We start from the raw sequence: 20,279 nt of genomic DNA, 5'->3' as shown, positions 1-20,279 counted from the left end.
ATTGATTTGCTAAACCCAAAGCAAACTTCCAGTCACAAGAATATGAGGAATAGCTGTCCAGTTATAATTATCAATGCAAAAATAGGCTCATATATTGGAAGTAAGGATTGAATGAGTTGTACCGCACACAACATAGTTGTGGATTTACACGACTTCTTCTGAGCGTCCTTTGGGAGTCGGCTACGTTTGCTGTACGTCTTTGGGCGAAATGAATGCTGCGATTATAGAATCTGTGTGTAGTGAAAATGTAGGCACTGTATGAGCATTAGTCTCCTGTTGTTAGATAATGAAAAACGCTTCCTTGGAGACACCGGCAGAGAAAAGAGCAAGCAATTAGTGGAGGAGAAAAGGAGTGGGAGACGGATCGGAGGCGGGAGAGAGAGCTGTTTGAATGCGATTAATGAGATCACTGCAGGGTAGAATGTGCCTCTGTGATAGTCGCGCCAGAGAAGGAAAAGACAGAGAAGAGCAAGACGATAGGGAAAGGACAGGGTGAAGGAGAGGAGTGAAACGGAGAATCGGGAACGAACCGAGCCAGCTGGAGTGGGACGCATTTAAGGCCTTGCTGAGAAAATGAAAGGCTGAGACGGAGAGTAAAGGAAGATATAAGGCTAGCTTGAGTGTTCAGACCGCCACTGGCCTCTTAACACCCAAGTGTCTGAGGGAGCCTGGGCCAGATCTGCTAGATTGAGATGATGAATGACATGAAAAAACACCTGACGCCCTCCTTGTCCTCTACTACCGGATTACGGTCGACAGACAACCAAGGAGGCAGGAGGCAGGTTACGGTGGTCAACTGAAAGTCAAGTACCAGATCAACTGGATGGTCCCAAATTTGTAATGAAGAAAAGAAGCACTGTAGGAACAAGAGAAACAAGTTCCTGTCAGTAACTGATTTTTATAAAGTGTAGTTCCGGTTTGTTAGACCATAATGGTCTACAGTGCTCGAAGCAAAAAAAAAAAGAGAAGTTAATGTTAGTTTTTCCATTTACTAACCTTAAACTAAATTATTCCATGTTTTTGGGCCATGTTTACAATATTAAATCCAATAATCTGCATATTTTTCCTCGAGAGCTCTCCTGCCGAAACCGAATTTGTCTTTGTAAGAAAATATCTTTCCCTCAAGTAGATTTAGTGGCATTTATTCACTTCCGGGTGAATGTAAAAGGGCTGAAAGCTTTTTTGAATCAGGTTTTGCATTGTGTTGATGATTGGCAGCAAAGCAGAGAGCGTAATAATGTGTTTTGCATTTTAAACACAAGCTCAAACACATTATTTTCGATTTTGTATTTGGCATTTGGCTACATTTAAATTGCCTTCTTCAAATCAAAAGTGACAAATGGCTTTTTTATTTGCTTGAGGTTTATAATAAAAGGTGCATATTTGTTTTGTGCTGGACTTTTAAAACTTGAAAAACCCACTTTGACAGAAGAAAATCAAAAAGCCTTAGAAGTTGGCCGAGAGTAGACGACGGTATACCTCATGGTAATTGCGACACCTTATCGGGTTAATGTAAGTCATGCTGTCACAATGGAAGCATTTAAAATGCAAATAAAGATTCAAATAAGTAATTGTTTCTTCACAAAAAGTGCCGTGCTTATTTTGAACACCATTTGAATATTTCATGCTCTATTTTATATTTGCATTATGAGTATTTTATACCCTTCCTGAAATGATTGTCCATTGAATCATTGTTTTATTGTGCTGTTAAAGGAAGAGGTTAAAGCCTGCCAGTCTCAGTCTTTTTTTGTTCTTTGCCTTTCAGTTTCCTCATTTTTACTGTGCAGTTTTATAGTTTTACTGTCTCACATCCTTCAGCGCTTTGCTCAATTTTGCTTTATAAATGGAGCTGACTTATTGGGATGAGCAATAAAACTTTGGGCATGCTTTAAATTGATTGATGCCTTTTTGTATGGTGAAAGTGAGAAAGATTATTTTTAATTTGATTCTTGTTATTTTTTCCCGACAAAACAGTATTTTATATGGTAAAAGTGAGAAAGATTATTTTTAATTTGATTCTTGTTATTCTTTCCTGACAAAACAGTATTTTGTATGGTGAAAGTGAGAAAGATTATTTTTAATTTGATTCTTGTTATTTTTTTCCCGACAAAACAGTCTGCGGGTCACACTTAAATGGACATGTCCGTTTTATCAAAACACATAAATGACATGTGAAACCAGTCCAGTGATACGCTAACTTCACAAGACTGGGCGACCTCGCTCCATTCACACTCAGCAAATTACAAACATTAACAAAAAAGGTGCATTTTTTTACATGTTATATGTATTGGCTCTGCAACTAACTTTGGCGTGTTGTGCTTCACTTTCACCTTAGTTTACTGCCTGTGTGGATTCCTTTTTGCACCAACAGATTAAATGAATGAATGAAGTCATCCGCTGTAAAATTCATTATGCCGCTGTTGCTTCAAATTGGAGCGACAACACAACCTAACCTCCAAATTTTAGCTTGATCAAATTCCACACGATCAATGCATGTCTTACTGATTGAAAAGCAAGCAATTGCTTTATCAGGCCTTTGCCCACTTGGAAATCTAACCATTATTCCTCTGCGTTCTTTCTGCATGTTTGGAAGTATTATTGTAAAAGTCGTTCGGAGCACTTTGCCGACAGGATGAAATTTCATTTATTTGCTATTACAGGCCTCAGCTGCTGCCGCGAGCCTCTCTCCACGTTTCCCTGCTGTGGTCTCAATGCTAGGGAAGGGGTGTAAATTGGTGGAAGAAAGGGTTGTTGACCACTTGTTCAGGAGCGCTCGGCGGGAGCAGCTGCGTGCGTTTACGAGCCTTTCAAGCACCCGACCCTTTAAGCATCGTGATCAGCTGCGGCCCTCGGCAACGCCACGCTAATTTACACTCTTCCATCCTGTGTTGGCAGCCAAGTGAGCTGGCCATTAACCCGCTGTAATGCCAACCAGCCCGACAGGACACGGGCCCAGTTAAACACCTGAACCACCCTCTGAAGTGGTCCAGCTCAGCTGCTTGGCGTCACGTCCAAACAGACTGCAAACGACTCATCAGCGCGTGATGGGGAGGGTTAATTAGCCCTGAAGATCTTCGTCAAGGCTGAAAGCTTCCTGCATAAAGAGCCAGAAGTCTTTCAGCGCAAGTCGACTTGTGACTGTCAGCAAACATAAACACCCAGCACACACTGTGACGAGAGAAAACCTTTGAATTTGCCGACAGAGCTATATGTGCCCTGAATACTGCATCGCCACATCCGAAAACGTAGTTTAATGTGGGCCGAAACATTAGGTAAGCGTATGCAATCAAATATGCAAAAGGTTTATCAAATCAATTAATTTAGACAGTGACACAAATAGCCAATTGAACTGAAACTGACAACTAAGTAAGCATAGCTATGACATTTGACCCAAGGGTGACACAAAGACTGAAAAACAGTGGTACAAGGATTGACCCTTGAGGAACCCCACGTCATAGCCATTCGATTGAAACTTCCAATCATCATAAAATCACTCCTTTGCTCCAAGTCGCACATGCGCCAATTTGGGTTCTCTTCTTTTTCAATCCTACCTACATTTCCGTCTTGTTCAACATTAGCTTATGAACAACTGTATCAAACATCCCCGAGAGCTAATTCTAACAGTTTAGATTAGGGGCCACAAGGCGGGATCTTCCAGACCTCCTCGTGACAGAAAAGTTAATACTACGACACTGACACTGCTGTTATTGAAAACAGCTCTTGTATGAGACCGGGCAAGTGAGTTCATAGCGGAGAAAAAATTGCCAGACACAACACTGCATCAAATCCCACTAAATCTTGAACCCAATATGCTCCCAGGTTGAATAGTGCTTAACCCAACTGTCTAGGTGAGGGACACACAGGATGGATGATGTTGTTTGTCGTTGTCGAGCAGGGGGAATCCGGAATGTGCCTCCGCTGTGCTTCCCTTTAACGCCCCCATTCATCTATTGCCGGCATGTCTTTTAACATCCAATTTCACATGTGCTGCTGTGGCCCCCGTCTCCATCCATATCAAAGGAAGAGCTCCCAGCAGCTCGTCTCCTTCTTAATGTTGTCGTTACTCCCCGCCAGTGTCGGCCCCAGCGTGGGATATGTCTGCTTTGCGCACCGCACGCAAGCACTACTCCAATTTGCATGATGCAATTCTTGGCTGATGTGTTACTGGAGTAAAGCGCGCAGTGGATTGCTATTCGGTAATTTGACCTGAAGAGATTCCTCTGAGTCGTCCTCTTGTCTCCGGGTGACGATGATGCATCAGTGCAAGTGTGAATTTAAATAGAACATTAGGTCTAAAGCCTCGCTTATGTAGCGACGCTGTCGCTGTACTGTTTGGTTATGATTGCGGCTTGTTTTGCTGTAAATGTAACAAAAAATGTGCCATGGCTCGTAGTATTGATTTTTTCTTTGCTGCTTTCTGCTGAGGTGAACACCTTCTGGCCTCCAAAATCAATGAGGGCCATCCACACGTCAACAGCCTACCTACTACATACTGTGGGTTGAAAATACATTTACTCCCACATGCATTATCACAGCAGGGAAACTAGTGTTGGGCATGTGCGATTGGGAAAATCATCACATTTCTTGAGGTTCGGAGCTAAAATTCTTAAGATTTGAATACCCAAGCCAAGTTTTCAAAATAATCCAGCCTACTGATTTTTGTTTGTTTGAGGGCATCAGTGTGCTAACTCAACACGAGGGAACGTCACACAATTGTTATATTCACTATTGTAAGGCTTACAATATTTTTTGTTCAAATTGGCCAACTCCCCATTTCCAGTGTGTTTTGATTTGACCCAATTGAAGCCCTGTCCCAAAAGAAAGGTTTTTCCGCTTTTTGTTATCTGTCAAGTCGGGGTAATTATTTCAGGAAATGTCCCCATTGACACAAAAACACACAAAGGACTCAAAACCATGCTGTTCATATGCCAAGTCTGTACTGCTAAAAATCTGTATGTAGGGAGAGAAGAAGGCTCCAAACAGATGACCAGACGGCGAGTCTGTGACTAAAATAATAATAAAGACGTGGTGAGGAAGTTAACCATTCCTGCCAGTTAATCTGTATGCATAAAAACCTCTCAAAAATGTTGACAGGACGTCGTGCCAATTGAGAAGATATTAAAAATATTGGACGGGTAAGGATACCCATGTTTGTTCATTAGACAAACTTTTTCTTTGAGACAAATGTTGTCTTGTTGAGAGAAACGTTTGATTTAAAAACATGTTTCTTATAATCACACACACCGTAGGAAGTTTAAAATTTGGAGCTCAGGTGTTAGAAAAACCTCAGACTTTATGTGACGATGAGAGGGAAAAGGAGCAATGGGGGAAAATAGCATTTTAAAGGTAGCTAAATCTAATGTAGGACATCATCATGTTGAATTTGAACCCTTTGTCATGTTGGCTGATGGTCTGCATCCTCATGTAATGAAATAACAACGATGCTAGTGTCGATGGACAGATCTTCTTTCAGCTTAATTGGCTTCACCTTTACCGACTTTTTGTTTTCACAGTGAGACATAAGCAGCTAGTTTAATGAAAAAAAGGAACTGCACCAAATTTCAAGTACTTATTCTGGTGTCAGTTCAATTCTTAATGGTAACCGACCCGTTTTGCTCACCTCGCCTCCTTAGCGACTGCTCACTCTTAACCCCTCAACCTCAAACGATCTCCTGCAAAAGCCTGCCGGGAAACTTGCACAATACCGGCAGCCTTCGCAAAGCCCCTGCACAGCCTTGGGAGCAGTTACAGTACATGCTGCTGGGAGGAGGTTGAGGATTGAATGGGTAAGTGAGGGGCGTCGGGCCAGGGGAATGACGGTTCTTTGGGAGGAGAGCCAATCCAATTACAGGCAACGGCGCAGCCTTGCTTGCTTTGGTAGTGGCACTGAATTTGCATTTCGATGCTGTTTCCCCTGTAAAGCCTCTCCCCAAGCGCACTTACACACAACATCCTTCCTTCCGCTTGCTCCCAAATCTTCCTCTGATGACTTGTTGAGGCTGCACACTCCCTACCTTTACCTACGCTGCTCCTCTTGATCCTCCAATAAAAGAGGCGGAGGGGAGAGAAGTGAAGATCATCAACACAGCATTGAAATGTTGTCACCCTACAGCTGTGACTTGCGACGGAAGCCGGCAGCGTCCAAGCACGCTCGGTGGGAGCTTATCAGCCCCGTGCAGGGCTCCTGCCCCTCTTGGGCACCTGAGGGGACTGGATGGGTAACACCCCGATAAAAAATGCATCCATGTTTTAGATGCCCCGGAACACAAAGAATGTGACAATATTCACAACTCGTTGCAGAGGTAATATTTGCTTTTGCAACTAAATTTGGTCACTCTATTTTTATAGCACATCAGGATGTCACCATTGCAGCACGCACTTGCAGAAATATTGTGACTGCTCCTTATCCAGTCATGTATTTGCATAGACATGTCTGCACCACAAGCTAGACTAATTCAACACGCAACATTAAAATCTAAATCTATGCGACTTACTTAAGTCGTGTTAACTTGCTCGTCAGACTCAGACAAATGTATTTCACAGCTCATTCAATTGCTTAAAGGTACTTGTTAAAGATGAAAACCAAACAAAGGTTCCAATCTTGTCAGCTCAAATTAAACATTGACTCTACGAGGAGGAAAGAAAATTTAAGAAAGTCAGATTATTGAAACAATCACACAATTTGAATTGATTCAAATAAAACGATGATCTGTGCTCTGCAAAAAAAAAAAAAAAAAAACATCCAGAGACTCCAGCTCACCCCTGGCCCCCGGATAAAACTAAAAGTGCTATCCTAGCATAATGTAGAGTGAATGCTTGATATTCATCATTCCAAAGCCCAAATACCATCAAAATAACACAACTACTTTGGAGAAAGAAATCAACCTTGAATTTACAATTCCAATCATAGCAATAACATTTGAACCTACTAAGGTCATAGGTGAGAGAACCAACATCAACTGTTATTAAAAAAAACATGGTGCAAATATTTCCTCTTCTAAAAAAGTATTCAAAATCGCAACAGTTTGACACAATGTAACCATGAGAGTTTATGTTTGACCTCAGGTGTCCGCCTAAATATTTAAATAAACCATTGTTGAGTAAATTGAATGATCAGTCCTGTGTGCTAAAGCCATTTGGAGGTGGAAATGCTCAGCAATCATTTCCTGCTCTGCCCACTGGACCGTGTAAAAACACTTCCATTGTAGGTGGCCTTCTCCCATCTTGGTTAATTCCTCCTGGTGTTGGTGTTACTGTGGTTACAGTCACGCCCCTGAGAGCAGCCAGCTTCTACTTTGCATGGATTCCCAAGCAAGCGACAGCAGATCGGAGCCGTCAGCCTCGGGAGAACTCGGCCAAGTCAGACAATGGAAGAAAACTCCACTCGTGTCTCATCTCATTTAACCAAGTATGAAAAAAGGGATGTAAATAATTTAGCAGCACAAACAGCAGAATACATCCAGTGAAGATTCTCTTCTCCACAGCCTGATGTATTGATTAAATTATGAATAGGCAGAGACCAAAATAACTCGTGCCACGGCTATTTGTGCAGCAGCAGGTTTGGAAGAACTTTCCGAGACAGGTGTCTAGAAACCTTTGGTGACAATCTTTTGTTGTCACAGCAGCTGTTATGGGGTTGGATTGGAAGGGTGTGTGTGTGTGTGTGGGGGGGGGGGGGGGGGGGGGGTGCAGCTGGGACACACTGCTGCTGTCAATAAAAAAGCAAGCATCATGTGGGAGGTGCGGCAAAACACTCACCCAGTGGGTTTAATGCAAGATGGCTCTTCTTAAAAGAAAAGACCACCTTTGCATCTCCGAGCTCAGATCATCTCCATTAGTGGAGTATTCAGCTTCTTCAACATTTAAATGTAATGCAGGAAAAAACAATTAAATTGTGTAATCTCATTTATAAAGATGAAATGTGATGTGGCCAATGTTACAGAATGCCAAATGCAAAGTATTTATTGCTTGACTTACAAAATATACCAACACATGCAACCAAGACCAGAAACGATTCATCCCAATAATAAACAAATATAAACATGACTGTAAGAAATGACATCACTTTATCAGAAGTGAAGGAAAATATTAATATTGTCACACAGCATTCCTCACTGTTGCACCCTTCAAGGGAAAGGTTTCGTGCAATATCGTGTTTTCTATGGCCTGAGTGAGAACTTCCTCATTATAGACTGGCCTCAAGCCATTTACACTCACTGACGTCCCCCCCCATCCAAGACCGCAGGGGGGAGGGCGAGGGGCACGGGCAAACTATCAATGGGCCGCAGGCGGAAAGGTGCCTATTAAAATTAATGGCCCATTGCGGTTTATTCAACACGATGACACTGGAGCTCACTTAACTAGCAACTGGAAATGACAACTACAATGAACCTGCCATCATCATTACACCTAGCTGCTGTACTGACAGCCAGCGTTAAAATGGAAGGAGTCGGAGCACTTACAACAGTCGTGTTTTGACTGACCAATAATGTCCCATAGTTTGCCATCCCATGGCTGGAAACAGCAAACTGCTACTCTCTACTGTCCACGACAGTCCTTGCATTTCTGACTCAGAGTCCGATAGAAAAAAAAAGTACTCACCTTCTTCAGGCGCCCGCTCTTTGTCCCCACAAAGGCCACACAGTAGCCATTGTAGACGTAGGAGATGACTGAGGTCATGCGGTCTCTGGTCTCAGTGTAGAGGGTGTGTCCGGATACCAGCTGAGAGCCACCGAGAGGCTGGTTTATGTCGAGACCGCAGAAAGAGTCGTCGATGGGCACCGGCTACAGATTGAGACAATCAGAAGACAAAGTGAGATCAAACGTGGTCACCTTTAACATGTAACACGCCTCAGGGAAACAAAACAAAAACACTTCAGAGCGAGACAGCCCGAGAATCAGGCGAGGCATATAAAAGACGACAGTTGCCAAGACGAAGATGGCAGAGGAGGCAGAGTTGTGGTTATGGTGTATTCTACTGAGTTTGGTCAGAAAGAAAAATGAAGAAATCTCGGCTTTTTTTATTTTACTCTTGCATGCGTCTGTGCTACTGAATGCCATTCCAGTTTTTGCTATGAAAGAAAGAACTGTATTGATTTTGAATTCTGTCCAGTGTGCCTGGGGGAGCTCGGGAGTAGGTCATACAAGTACAGTTCAGTTCAGTTCAGCCGTCTAGCTTTGGCGTTCAGATAGCAAGACACGTTGTGTTTTGTCATTGCTAAACTCTTTCCGAGTACATTTACTTCTGTCTGCAAAGCCTTAAATGCTCATTCTGTCTTTTCTTCATCCCTCCATATGTGGCTCTGTCGACAAGGTTTGTGAAGGGAAATGAGAGGGGATTTCAGGAGTGAAAGCGGGATAGCCGGAGGGGAATAATTGCCTAAGCATTTATGGCCATGCCCTCCACTTGAATTTATTTCCTTGTTTTCCGTTTATCACATTAGCGACTGTCGCTACAGGGACGTTCCACATCATTGTTCTTGATTATATAAGACACAGCTCTAAGTGTAAATATTTGAAGTTGATTTAAATCAGCAAATGAATGTAATGGGAAATCTTGCAGTTGTTTGGGAAAAACATACGTAACCAATAGCAACAAGATAAAATCCACGCAGCAGCTTTCTTATATGTTTTTCGGGGCTCCGGACCATTTGGTTGTGATTATATCGGGATTGTTTGGATGATGCATGCTTTAGCGTAGTTGGCAGTGTGGAGGCAAATCCCGACGGACTCCATGCGGTTTAGCCTTACCCCTTCCCTGCCTTATCACAAATCTTACTCAGGCAACATAGCAAAAAAAAAAGGCAGAAAAAAAAACGGGCATTATCTTTAGTGGAGCTGTGAGGCTAAAAATAGCACAAACTCTTCATCAAAGAGTTTAATCCAAGTAGAGACCATGGCTGCTGTCCTCCTCCTCCTTCACATTCAAGTAATCTCATTAAAAAGGCTTTCATTTGGAATGGAATTGGAATTAAGTTTGTGCGAGATGTGACAGGATATCGACGCGCAGATATTTCTCTCCCTGCATCGTTATCAAGCTGAGCATCACTTTGCTCTGACTTGGGCTTAATTGGTAGCTGTGGTGTATGATAGTTGATAGACGTCAGGCTGTCCTGATAAGAAACAATTCCACTGAGCAGTCCCGACTCTGCAGGACCGGACTACGGAGATGTAGCGACTCTCCAGATGGCACAAAGCTGGACGGGCGGGTGATAAATCTTTGATTGGCTGCTGCGTGTGAATCCCTCAGCTCAGCCTCAGCTCCATTTCCCAGCCTCAGCCTCGCGGGCTGAAGGATCTGCAGGAAAGGAATGAGAGCTGGGGGGATAATTAAGGGACTCCCTGCCGGACGATTGTTAGCAATGAAACTGAGGAAAGATGCTTTGCGTATGGAAATTAGGGAGAACCGAGCAAAGTGTGCAAAGTTAAAAATACACACTTGTGTATTTGTTTTTGCTTATTTTGACATTGTTTTCTGCCATACTTGGCATGCCCCCAAAATGTTAAATGTATTTTGTTTGCATCCAATGTTCATTTGTTTCAAATGTTAACATGGGTATCTCCTGCCATTAATTCACTGAATTTCAAAACTAACGACACTGTTGTCACTGTTTAATGATGATTTTGACTTTTTGACACAATGACTTTCTTCATCAGTGTGTATTTCACCAACCAATCAAAACATGAAAAATTAAAATAAAATGAGAAAATTACCTACTGAATTTGCCTATGGCAGATAATGTAACCTAACCTGTAAATAATTAATGAAGTAGAACTATAGTTTAATTTCCAATTTACCAAAAGGCTTTTGTCACTTGATTTGAATGACGTCATATCACATCTCCATGGCAGACTTCAATGGCGCAGCACCGTTCGACACGGGATTTAACAGCATGTAGACACTGTTAGCGCGGCTCACATCCTCTTGTTAATCACCATTTGAATAAGCTTTGAGACTTCCTCATCCATTGACATCCATCTGCATAATCCATAATATGGGAGGGATTTATGGCTAAGAACACGGTTTTAAGGACGGTATTATTTTACATCTTCCTTTCACGAATATCGTGCTTCCTGGGCTGTGTCATGTGACATCAGAGCCCCGCGATGCTACAGCTGACAGAATGTAGTGGGCGGTGCAGCATGGCAGGTGATGCCTGGCGCCCTTCAACACATGCTGGGATGATTTGAGATTCTGCTGGAAACTGGAGGGGAAAATATGCGCTCATTTGTCACTACTGTCACTGTGGTTTTTTCAGCCCCCGCGTCACCCTTTCTCTAACCTTTTCTCACACCTTAGGGACAACAAAAGTTAACAGTGCCCCCTTTTAATGACCACCTCTGACATTCCACTAATTAAGTTACTGATTTTCATAAAAGTGCTCAACTGTGGTCAACTGTGCAGGGAGTTTAGCAACAAAGTAAAACTGATCGGTGAAAGATAAATGTGGACCTACAGCACAGATCACAAGCCTGCACCATACATAATGCAGCACACAAAACTCATTCTTAAATATCTATCAGCAATTAAAGACAACAAAAGACTGTGGCCTACTGGGGAATGAAGGAGAATCTTGAGACTTAACCGATAGGCTGTCCTTCAAAAAGGACAGAAGCACTATTGCTTCCAATTCAATTCAATTCAGACTTATTGTCACTACAAGTGCAACAAAAAGTAAATTGCAGGACGATTTTTTAGTCAGGAAGACGCAATTGTTAGTTTTAAAGCTAGACTATTGTCACATTATTTCAAGTATATTTCATGACTATTTTTATTTTTCTAATTAAGTGAACATCCATATTACAGAATGTTTCATAGAATGTTAAAACTGCACATCTACGAAGCACATTTTTGTAATAATATAACAGAGCCTCATAAGAGTGTGCTTGCAAAGGCTTCCTATTAAGTGTTTCAAAGTGTAACTCACCGCTTTGGTGCACTGCACATCCTTCCCAAGTAGCCAGTTGAGCTCCAGGTGGCCCTCGCCTTGGTAGCAGGACTGCAGGCGCTCCTTGATGCGCGTATTGATGTCACGGATGGTGAAGGCGCAGAGCGCAGAGTCATCGGGGGGACGGTGAAATTGCTTCTGGCCTTTGGAGAAGACGGCGAAGAGCACGTCGTCTTGAGCGCCGATGTGAAGCGACGCGGCGAGGACGCCACCCGGCTTGCCGAGGTAGGCCGCCTGCAGGAGCCGGTACTCGACACCGTTCTTCACACAGCCGATGGGGAGGGAAACGTATGAGTGAAACTTGCGGTCGTCCTTGCAGAGGCGAACAATACGGGATGTATAGAACAGGTCGCTGGCGGAGCCGCTTGACGACATGCCGTTTTCCGGTGTCTCAGGCTGAACAGTCATAAAGTACACAAAGCTGCCGCTAGCGAAACCATAAACATAGTGGATGTCAAAGTGGGACACCAGGGCGAGCGTGTCTGACGGTATCTTGATCAACGAGGACACAAAGTCAGTGTGCAGTTCGTAGTCAAGCATCGCGGAGGATTCCGGGTCACGGGGAAGTTTTCGGCTGGATATGGTCGGGAAGTAGTCCTGTTTTCCATCAACTGCGGTGCCGATAAATAGGGTGCCGTCCTGACCTTGTGAGGGCACGATGACTCCATACATGGTCCCAGTCTGATTGACACTGGAGAGGTAGTGCTCTTTCTTATGGGAGGGCTCCACTAAGATAAAAAGGTCATCCAGTCGGAGGAGTTTGCAGACGCCTTGGTAGAGGCTGCCGCACGCGAGCAGGCGATTCTGCGAGTAGTCGATAAGGAGAAGCTTGTTGACATTGTTGGTTGAGACCAAAGGTTCCGAGCAGGGCTGCACGATCAGGGGCGGGTAACAGGCCTTGTTGTCGTCCTCTGGGCCCGTGTCATGGGACACCAGCAGCGTCAGATTGCTCGAAAGCTTGTACACACGGTTCACGGCGCCGATGTACACGGATCCCGTGGTTCGGTGAACGGTCAAGTGGTTGAAGAACCAGTCCCGCCTCTCCGGGTGGAAGCTAGTGAATGTCTGCCCGCTGCACTGAGTAAGGAGCTCTAAGAGCCAGAAGGCTAGCAAAGGAGCTAGTAATGTCATTGTAGCCTCAGGCAATGAAGTCCTGTGCAAAACCTTCATGTTTACAGGGCCTTTTAGGACAGGATGAAGAGTGAATGGATGAAGAAAGGAAGACCTTCTTGTTTTGGTGGTTTGAAGGCTAACTTGTCCGTCCAAGAGTCACAAGCCTCTCCACATTTTTCTGTGGAAAAAAAGAGGAAAGACCGTTAATTAGCCTATATGACTCACATTGAGGGGGGATCAAGGTTCATCCTCGGTTAAAGCAGCGTGCTACCGAGAGTTGGGGCGAGCGGATTATAAAGACAAAAGGAGGAAATGGTTACAGTGCACATTCCAAAGAAGTTGCTTGGCCGGCGTATGAAACTTGAGGCACATTACAGCAAGGGAAATTAGCCTGACCTGACTCACGCAGCGGCCCCCATAACTACCGACCACGGCGACATCATGACAATGACACACACAAGGTTCATTCACATCACAGTGACTCATCGTGTCAATTATTCCAAGAAAAAAAAAATCTCTTTGTTATTGAGGTATGATAAACATGCTATTACTACTACTACTACTAATACTACTACAACTACAACTACTACTGCTACTGCTGCTAATACTACTAATAATAGGTGTATATAGGGCTTATATTAATGCTTAGTGTATTCTGAGTGTTTCTCCCACGATTCATATGATTGCATTGTGGTAGAAACACTCAGAATACACTAAGCATTAATATAAGCCCTATAAACATATGTATACCTATAGAAATCACATCTTTACGGGAATATGAGAGGATAGACATGGATGCAAAAGCAAAAAATGTGCTGTCAGCCATGCATGGCAATTAGTTTCTGATGATACAACATCCAAATTACATGATAAGCAAGGTGGCTTCATCCCATTTCTCATTTCGACAAGTCCTGTGTTTGCAATGCATGCAATAAAAACTATGATGAAGTGTGACAATGCAAATGCCAGAATAAACAAATCATCAAGGTGACTGGTATTGCCTGCCATTGTGAGAACCCAAGACATTGAAATAAGGCGGGTATCATCCCCACACCAGTACCTGGTGTCAGTACTCACCCATCCCTTGATAGGTTATTTAAAATATCACAAGAAAGATGTCTAAAATGTCACAACAACTTTCTGTAAAATATAAAAACATGCACTCAAAACTGCTTTACATATCACAATTGAATCCAAAATAAAACTGATATTTCTAAAAAAAAATTCAAGAGGATGAAAAAAGACATAACGATTAACAGACTTAACTAATGCCAGAGATGTTCACATATTTATCATGCATTCATTTCAGTTTGTTTTACAATAATTTCACTTATTCATATTTGGACTTATCCATCCATTTTCCACACCACATATCCTCACAAGGGTCGCGGGTATACCGGAGCCTATTCAAACTGACTTTAGGCTAAAGACAGACATTTTCAGGGCAGATATATACAAACATAAACAAACAAAAAGTCATGCTCAAATTCATTAAATTTTTAGTTTTCAATCAAACTAACATGCATATTTTTAGAGTGTTGGACGGAACCAGAGTCCATAGAGAAAACCCACGTGAGCATTGGGAGCACATGCAAACACAGCGGAGGAAGATCGGAGCCCGGATACAAACCCACGACCTGTGAACTGTGAGGCAGATGTACTAACATTCAGTACAGTACAGTACAGTGCAAGGCTAAATCGCAAATTTGCATATCAGACGCAAGCTTCACATTTACAGCTATATCATACAGCGTTTATCAGCGCACTCAATCAGAAGCAGCAGTGCGAGGGGCTAACAAGTGGAAAGACAATGGCGGCAAATCCCAAAATCAAGTACGATTAGGCGTAGCAATCCAACAAGTGTAATTACAGAGGAGCTGCGAGGCGGCAAAACGGGGGGTTGGGTGGGTTGCCCTGCGTCATTCACCAAGCTCCAAATTTGCATTTCCAGCAGCAAAGGTGCCACAAATCAAAGGTGAAGGATGCATTTGGAATAATCAGACAATTAAAAAGCACTTGATGGCATGATGAGAAGGCACTCAAGACTGGTTTGATTTCAGGATTTGGGAATTCTTCTGAAGCTCATCGGGGCGCTTTTACACCTCATTGTTTGTCTCCTGGCAACGATAATTTGGTACTAAATTTTAATACAACTATTTTTTGTCTTCACATCCCTTTTATCATTCTTATAAGATGTTTTTTGATGACCTTTGATTGAACCCATTTGGACGATATGTGCAGCCTGCTTCATCTTATATTTTGGTGCCCACAGCAATTGTTTTCTGACCGGCATCTCACCCATAATTCTAGTAACCCCACAACCCTTTTTATTGCAGGTCAGGACATGAATACAGCTAATGAATCTCTCTTGCTTGCATTTATATGGTAATTTCTACCTCTGTAAAACTGACTCGCCATTAAAAGTGCAGAACTTTGAAGCAAATAGTGGCAACGCTTACAGCGGCTTTGTTTTGATTCTTTTCAGATCCAATACTCAGTTGCTGAACTCGGCAAGGTCAGCAGCGAGTGTGACAAAGACGCTGTCATGCTATCAACCAAAACAATGACTAAGTTCAAACCACGTGAATGGATCACCTTGGTCGGGGTACATATTTACACCGTTCATTCAGTCCCTTGATGCAGCATGAAAAGGGAGTAAGCAAAGATGGATGCGAGTCAATGTCATACACAAACCGTTAAAGGGTGTCAGAGGGACTCGCATAAAACCTCCCGGGGGGTCAACGGCCGCAAGTGTTGTATAAAAAAGCTGGCTCAGCAGCCGGCTGATTTTCCCTCCTAAGAGATCGACTTTGCACACCGAGTGCGTACAAACTCAAACAAAGAGCGTGGTGAAGTACAGGCGAGAGAGTAAGCCGTGGGCGGGCGGGGTCTCGTCCCTGCTGCTTTTTTGTTAGTTGTTCTCGCACTTTTATGAGGATGCTAATAAAAATGCCTTACAGGATGGATGGGATAGAACTCCTCCTACACATTCAAAACAGCTTGAGCAGCAGCCCTTCGGCCCCGTGGATACACTCACATGAGTTAATAAACTTTTAATATGCAGTACAAAAACAGGGTCTATTTTTTCTAGGGAAATTAATGGCACAGCTAAGAATTTTAAATTAGGTCTGCTGGATTCATATAGTGTGTTTTATAATTGCCAGCCAATCAGAAACCAAATACAGACACACAATCCTTCACACTCATATTCACACCTACTCTGTATATGCACAAGTAAAAATGGACAAAAGAGCTGGTCTGCCAATCAACATTCACTCCAAAGGAAGAAGAAAGGAGACGAACGCCAACGAATAAGGAAACAGGTAATTTTGGCAATCTTGAAGTTATCACACAAATCACCATGTTGATCTTGCGCTATCAGTCTTTAAGCGTGCCAGAGGAGACAAATACTGAGAATTAGTCTGACTCATTTGATAAGGAAACAATCATGAATCCAAGAAAAAAAAGGGGGCAGGAAATGTTGCATGAGATCGTCAGGGATTCAAGGTAGACCAATTCAAAATGCAAATTATGCTTTTGATACACACAGCATTTGCAGACAATACTGCTACTGTATTTGGACAATTTACAATTAAGCTATCATGCTTGTTCTTGGACTGTAGGAGGAAGACAGACGACCCCCCACCCCTCGAGGAAAAAAAAAAAAAAAAACGCAAGTAAGAAGAGCACATGCACAGAGAAAGGCCGGAGGTCAGATTCCAAACCGCAAACCTCAGAACTGTCAGGCAGACATGCTAACCACACACCCCGACAATAAATCAATCAATAAAATACAAATCGATAAAAACATCAATTGCATGACGTGTTGTTTTCCAATAAGAGAGCATTTCTTTTTTTACAGTATGTCAGCAAGCCTATTTGGCAGTTTGGATGCTTGAGTCATGACATCACCCCAAACAGTTTACGGCTTCTGAAATGCGCTGTGGCAGCAAACGTTCCGAGACGCCGCTGAGCTCCGCAAACTTCCCCTTCATGATGAACAATCAGGCGTGCCAATGAGCTCTCATTAAATAAAGCGCTGCCTGAAAACGATGTTGATTTTCTCCCCAAACGGCACTCAAGCAAGTCAGAGGCAACTGCAATGTTGCTTGCGATGAGACGATAAAAGAGCACCGGGAGACCAAAAGAAACTGTGATGATAAGCGAACGGAAAAGTGTCACGAGTGAAACCCCGTGGTGGTGGTGGCGTCACCCAGGAACCTGCTGCATGTCGTCTACTTTGTGTCTTCTTCAGTATGTGCTAAGCTTCTTAGCAATGCAGCCAGAATGTGTCTTGAGCTCCTCAATTCATACAGCAATTGTCTTGCGGGAGATAAAGAACATCAACACGGAAATCCCTTCACAGAGTCATCTGTTGTCAGACAGGAAAAGGAAAAGGGAGCTTGTAATTTCATGCCACGGATTAGTGCCTTATTCCCTTAATGATGACAGTGAGGCATGAAATCTTTACGCCTAAGTAAAGTCGATGCGTTAGCGATCAAAACAACAGCAATAAAGCGGTTAGTCACTCAAGACAAGTCGATGCTGTTATAATAATTGGATTATTTGGACATCCTTACAAATAGCGTAATTTCTTTTGAATGTTGGCATATTTTTCTCTGCATATGGTTGATATTTCTAAAAGCTCATTTTCCCTAATGAGGCTTTTTTTCCCCAACATGATTCTTGAAGATTTCGCTACATTAGCTCGTACTCTCTCACAAGCTGCAATAATGAGGGGACTTGCTGGCATGTCAGGCTGAGTTATATTTGTACATTTCTTTGTCTTGCTAGGAAATGACTAGCTCGGCTCCTCTGCCAGATCCATCCGTTAGCTTCCAAGCTGCTTTGCGTAACTTTTCCCTAATCCGTCCATCCATCCATCCTTGCAGTCTCCACAAGGGAGCCGCACCAAACGAAAAGCCCCCCCCCCGCCTCTCTCCCAGAAACCACAAGTGGCTTCAGTAATTGCCGTTATTTCATCTGGTCTGGTTTCCTGTGTTGAGGCCACAATGAAATGTCGCCATTTACGCATTGCTGCAAACCACACATTTGAACAAGTCGACATTTTGGAACCAGAAATGTGTTTCCACTGAAGAGCAAAGGCGGTGATGATGACATTGATGCCGAGCTCAAAACTGAGTCAAACTCTGATTTAGTTTCAAAGCAAAGTTCCAGAGATTCTATTGGTTCGTTGTCATCGCATAAAAGAGATCTTCCCGTGCACTACTCAGCGTGCGTGTGTGTTGGGAGAACACCCTTCTCCCAGTCAGCACTGGTGTCCTCAGTCAGCTTGAGTGTGCACACTGGCACTCCGTTTTTGTTGCATTCTGAATTTCTGAATGGCAAATTTGAGTAACTGACTGGATGCTCGTGAATTTGCATGGTCCTAGTGTATTTTTGAACCCACCACTGTTTTCCGAGTTTGGTCAAGTTACGTATGTACCAGAAAGGCAGTAACAAATGTTTGATCGACAGCAGAATGGAAATGTCCAACATGGCGCCCCCTGAGGTTGATTAATTTTTATGTTCAACTCTTATTCCAGAAATGTAATGTGAAGCAGACTACCATTTTTTTACTGTTGCTTATATATACAGTGTGGTCTAAAGAAAAAATCCTTAGTATTGACTTACTTTGAGCAATTATACAATAAGCCCGACAACCTGACTTTTTTTCGCCTTATTTTTTTTTTTCTTAATGGTTTGGCCTTGGCAGGGGTTTCTGCTTTTCTATTTTCTCATCTTGCATCATAATAAAGAGGTCATTATATAATTCTGGCACAGTAAATCCAAAGCTGCCCTCAGAACTTTGCACTGTACACTGACTTTGCATTAAAACAGCGTCAATTTTCACATTTATGTCAAATAATGTGCACTTGTACACAATTAAGTGCATACTCAAGTGCACTTTGCACGCAGTGTTTTATTTAGTGACCCTCACCATCCTCTGGCCTATCATTAAAACACAGCCGTGTTTTGAGAAACAAGGTGCGTGTCATGGTGATGGAGGGATAATTAAGTTTCGGCAGCATCAAGGGCATGCGAATGTATTATAAGACTCCAAGCACCCCTGTCCTCCAATGCTGCACTTCAAACAAACAACCACTGCTTTATGTGTAAATTATGACAGCAAGGGAGCTTATGACATCATTGTCACTCTAATGACTTTTGCCCGCCCTCCACCAGCCTACGCCCCCAAATTACTGTCATGATCCCAGACAAGTGTAGGAAAAAGTCTGAAGTGTGCACACGAACATGGAACCCCCCTCCCCACTATTTATTTTCCCTACTCGCACAAAGAATATTCCTTGGCATGCTCTTCCTGTGACACAGGAGGCTACATCCGCAAAGGTGTGATCTCCTGAGAAAAACAGACAGCCGAGTTCCCTATTGTGGCCCTTTTCCATGAATCTAAATTGTAAAAAGATTTCAGCCAGAGGAGAGGGAATCCTCGGCAGCTGCGGGAAAACAGAGTGGGATGTCACTGGAGGCGATGGGATCAAACCGTCTTACCTGAATGTCACACTAACACAAACACGCACGCGTAGATCACAAGTGAATGAGCGTCTTCGATTGGTACCCTAACATCAAGTAGCCGGAGGGCATGGAATAGCACTCAAGAGTCGATACCAAACGAAGGTTGCTTTCAAAGTCAAGTTGTGTATACTGTACAGTATGACTCAACTCCAGTGAGAAACTGTATTTGGCTCCCAATTGCACCCACAAGTGCATCACTTTGCCAACAAGAAAATCAAACGTGTACTTTAGCATTGGATTCCTGCTACATTAACAATGTTGTTAGTACACTTATGAGCACACAAATCAGTGTGTTGAAGCCCAAACAGGAAGGAAGGAAGGAAGGAAGGAAGGAAGGAAGGAAGGAAGGAAGGAAGGAAGGAAGGAAGGAAGGAAGGAAGGAAGGAAGGAAGGAAGGAAGGAAGGAAGGAAGGAAGGAAGGAAGGAAGGAAGGAAGGAAGGAAGGTTACTGGGACATCTAGGAAGTACTGTAGCCTTTTTCCTACAACAAGGTGCTGTCATCATTTATCAAATGATTTTCCCGAAAGCAACCAAAAAAGGTGACAGAAATTGCAACATATCCAAATGACCAAACCAATTGACCGACTTCCGGTCAACATTCCATTCGAACTGATGCAGAGCTATGTGAGACACAAATGTATCTTATAGACAAATATATTTCTCATGTACAATTGAGTAAAT

At 43.0% G+C, this 20,279-nt stretch overlaps 1 protein-coding gene across 3 annotated transcripts in view; it reads right to left on the bottom strand.

The window, feature by feature from the left end:
- plxna2 (plexin A2) overlaps positions 1 to 20,279 on the bottom strand; it is a 223,704-nt gene that overhangs the window by 106,069 nt on the left and 97,356 nt on the right. For all 3 annotated transcript variants that reach the window (XM_088368793.1, XM_088368794.1, XM_088368792.1), the window contains 2 exons: positions 11,928 to 13,239; positions 8,602 to 8,784 (listed from right to left, as the gene is read on the bottom strand). In XM_088368793.1, the coding sequence (XP_088224919.1) occupies positions 8,602 to 8,784; positions 11,928 to 13,118 (1,374 nt within the window). In that variant the 5' untranslated portion in view covers positions 13,119 to 13,239. The remainder of the gene's footprint in view (positions 1 to 8,601; positions 8,785 to 11,927; positions 13,240 to 20,279) is intronic.

Source organism: Syngnathus floridae, chromosome 2 (assembly GCF_059516105.1).
Source record: "Syngnathus floridae isolate MCC-2025c chromosome 2, RoL_Sflo_1.0, whole genome shotgun sequence".
NCBI lineage: Eukaryota > Metazoa > Chordata > Actinopteri > Syngnathiformes > Syngnathidae > Syngnathus > Syngnathus floridae.
This window is presented reverse-complemented; position numbering and strand designations above follow the sequence as displayed.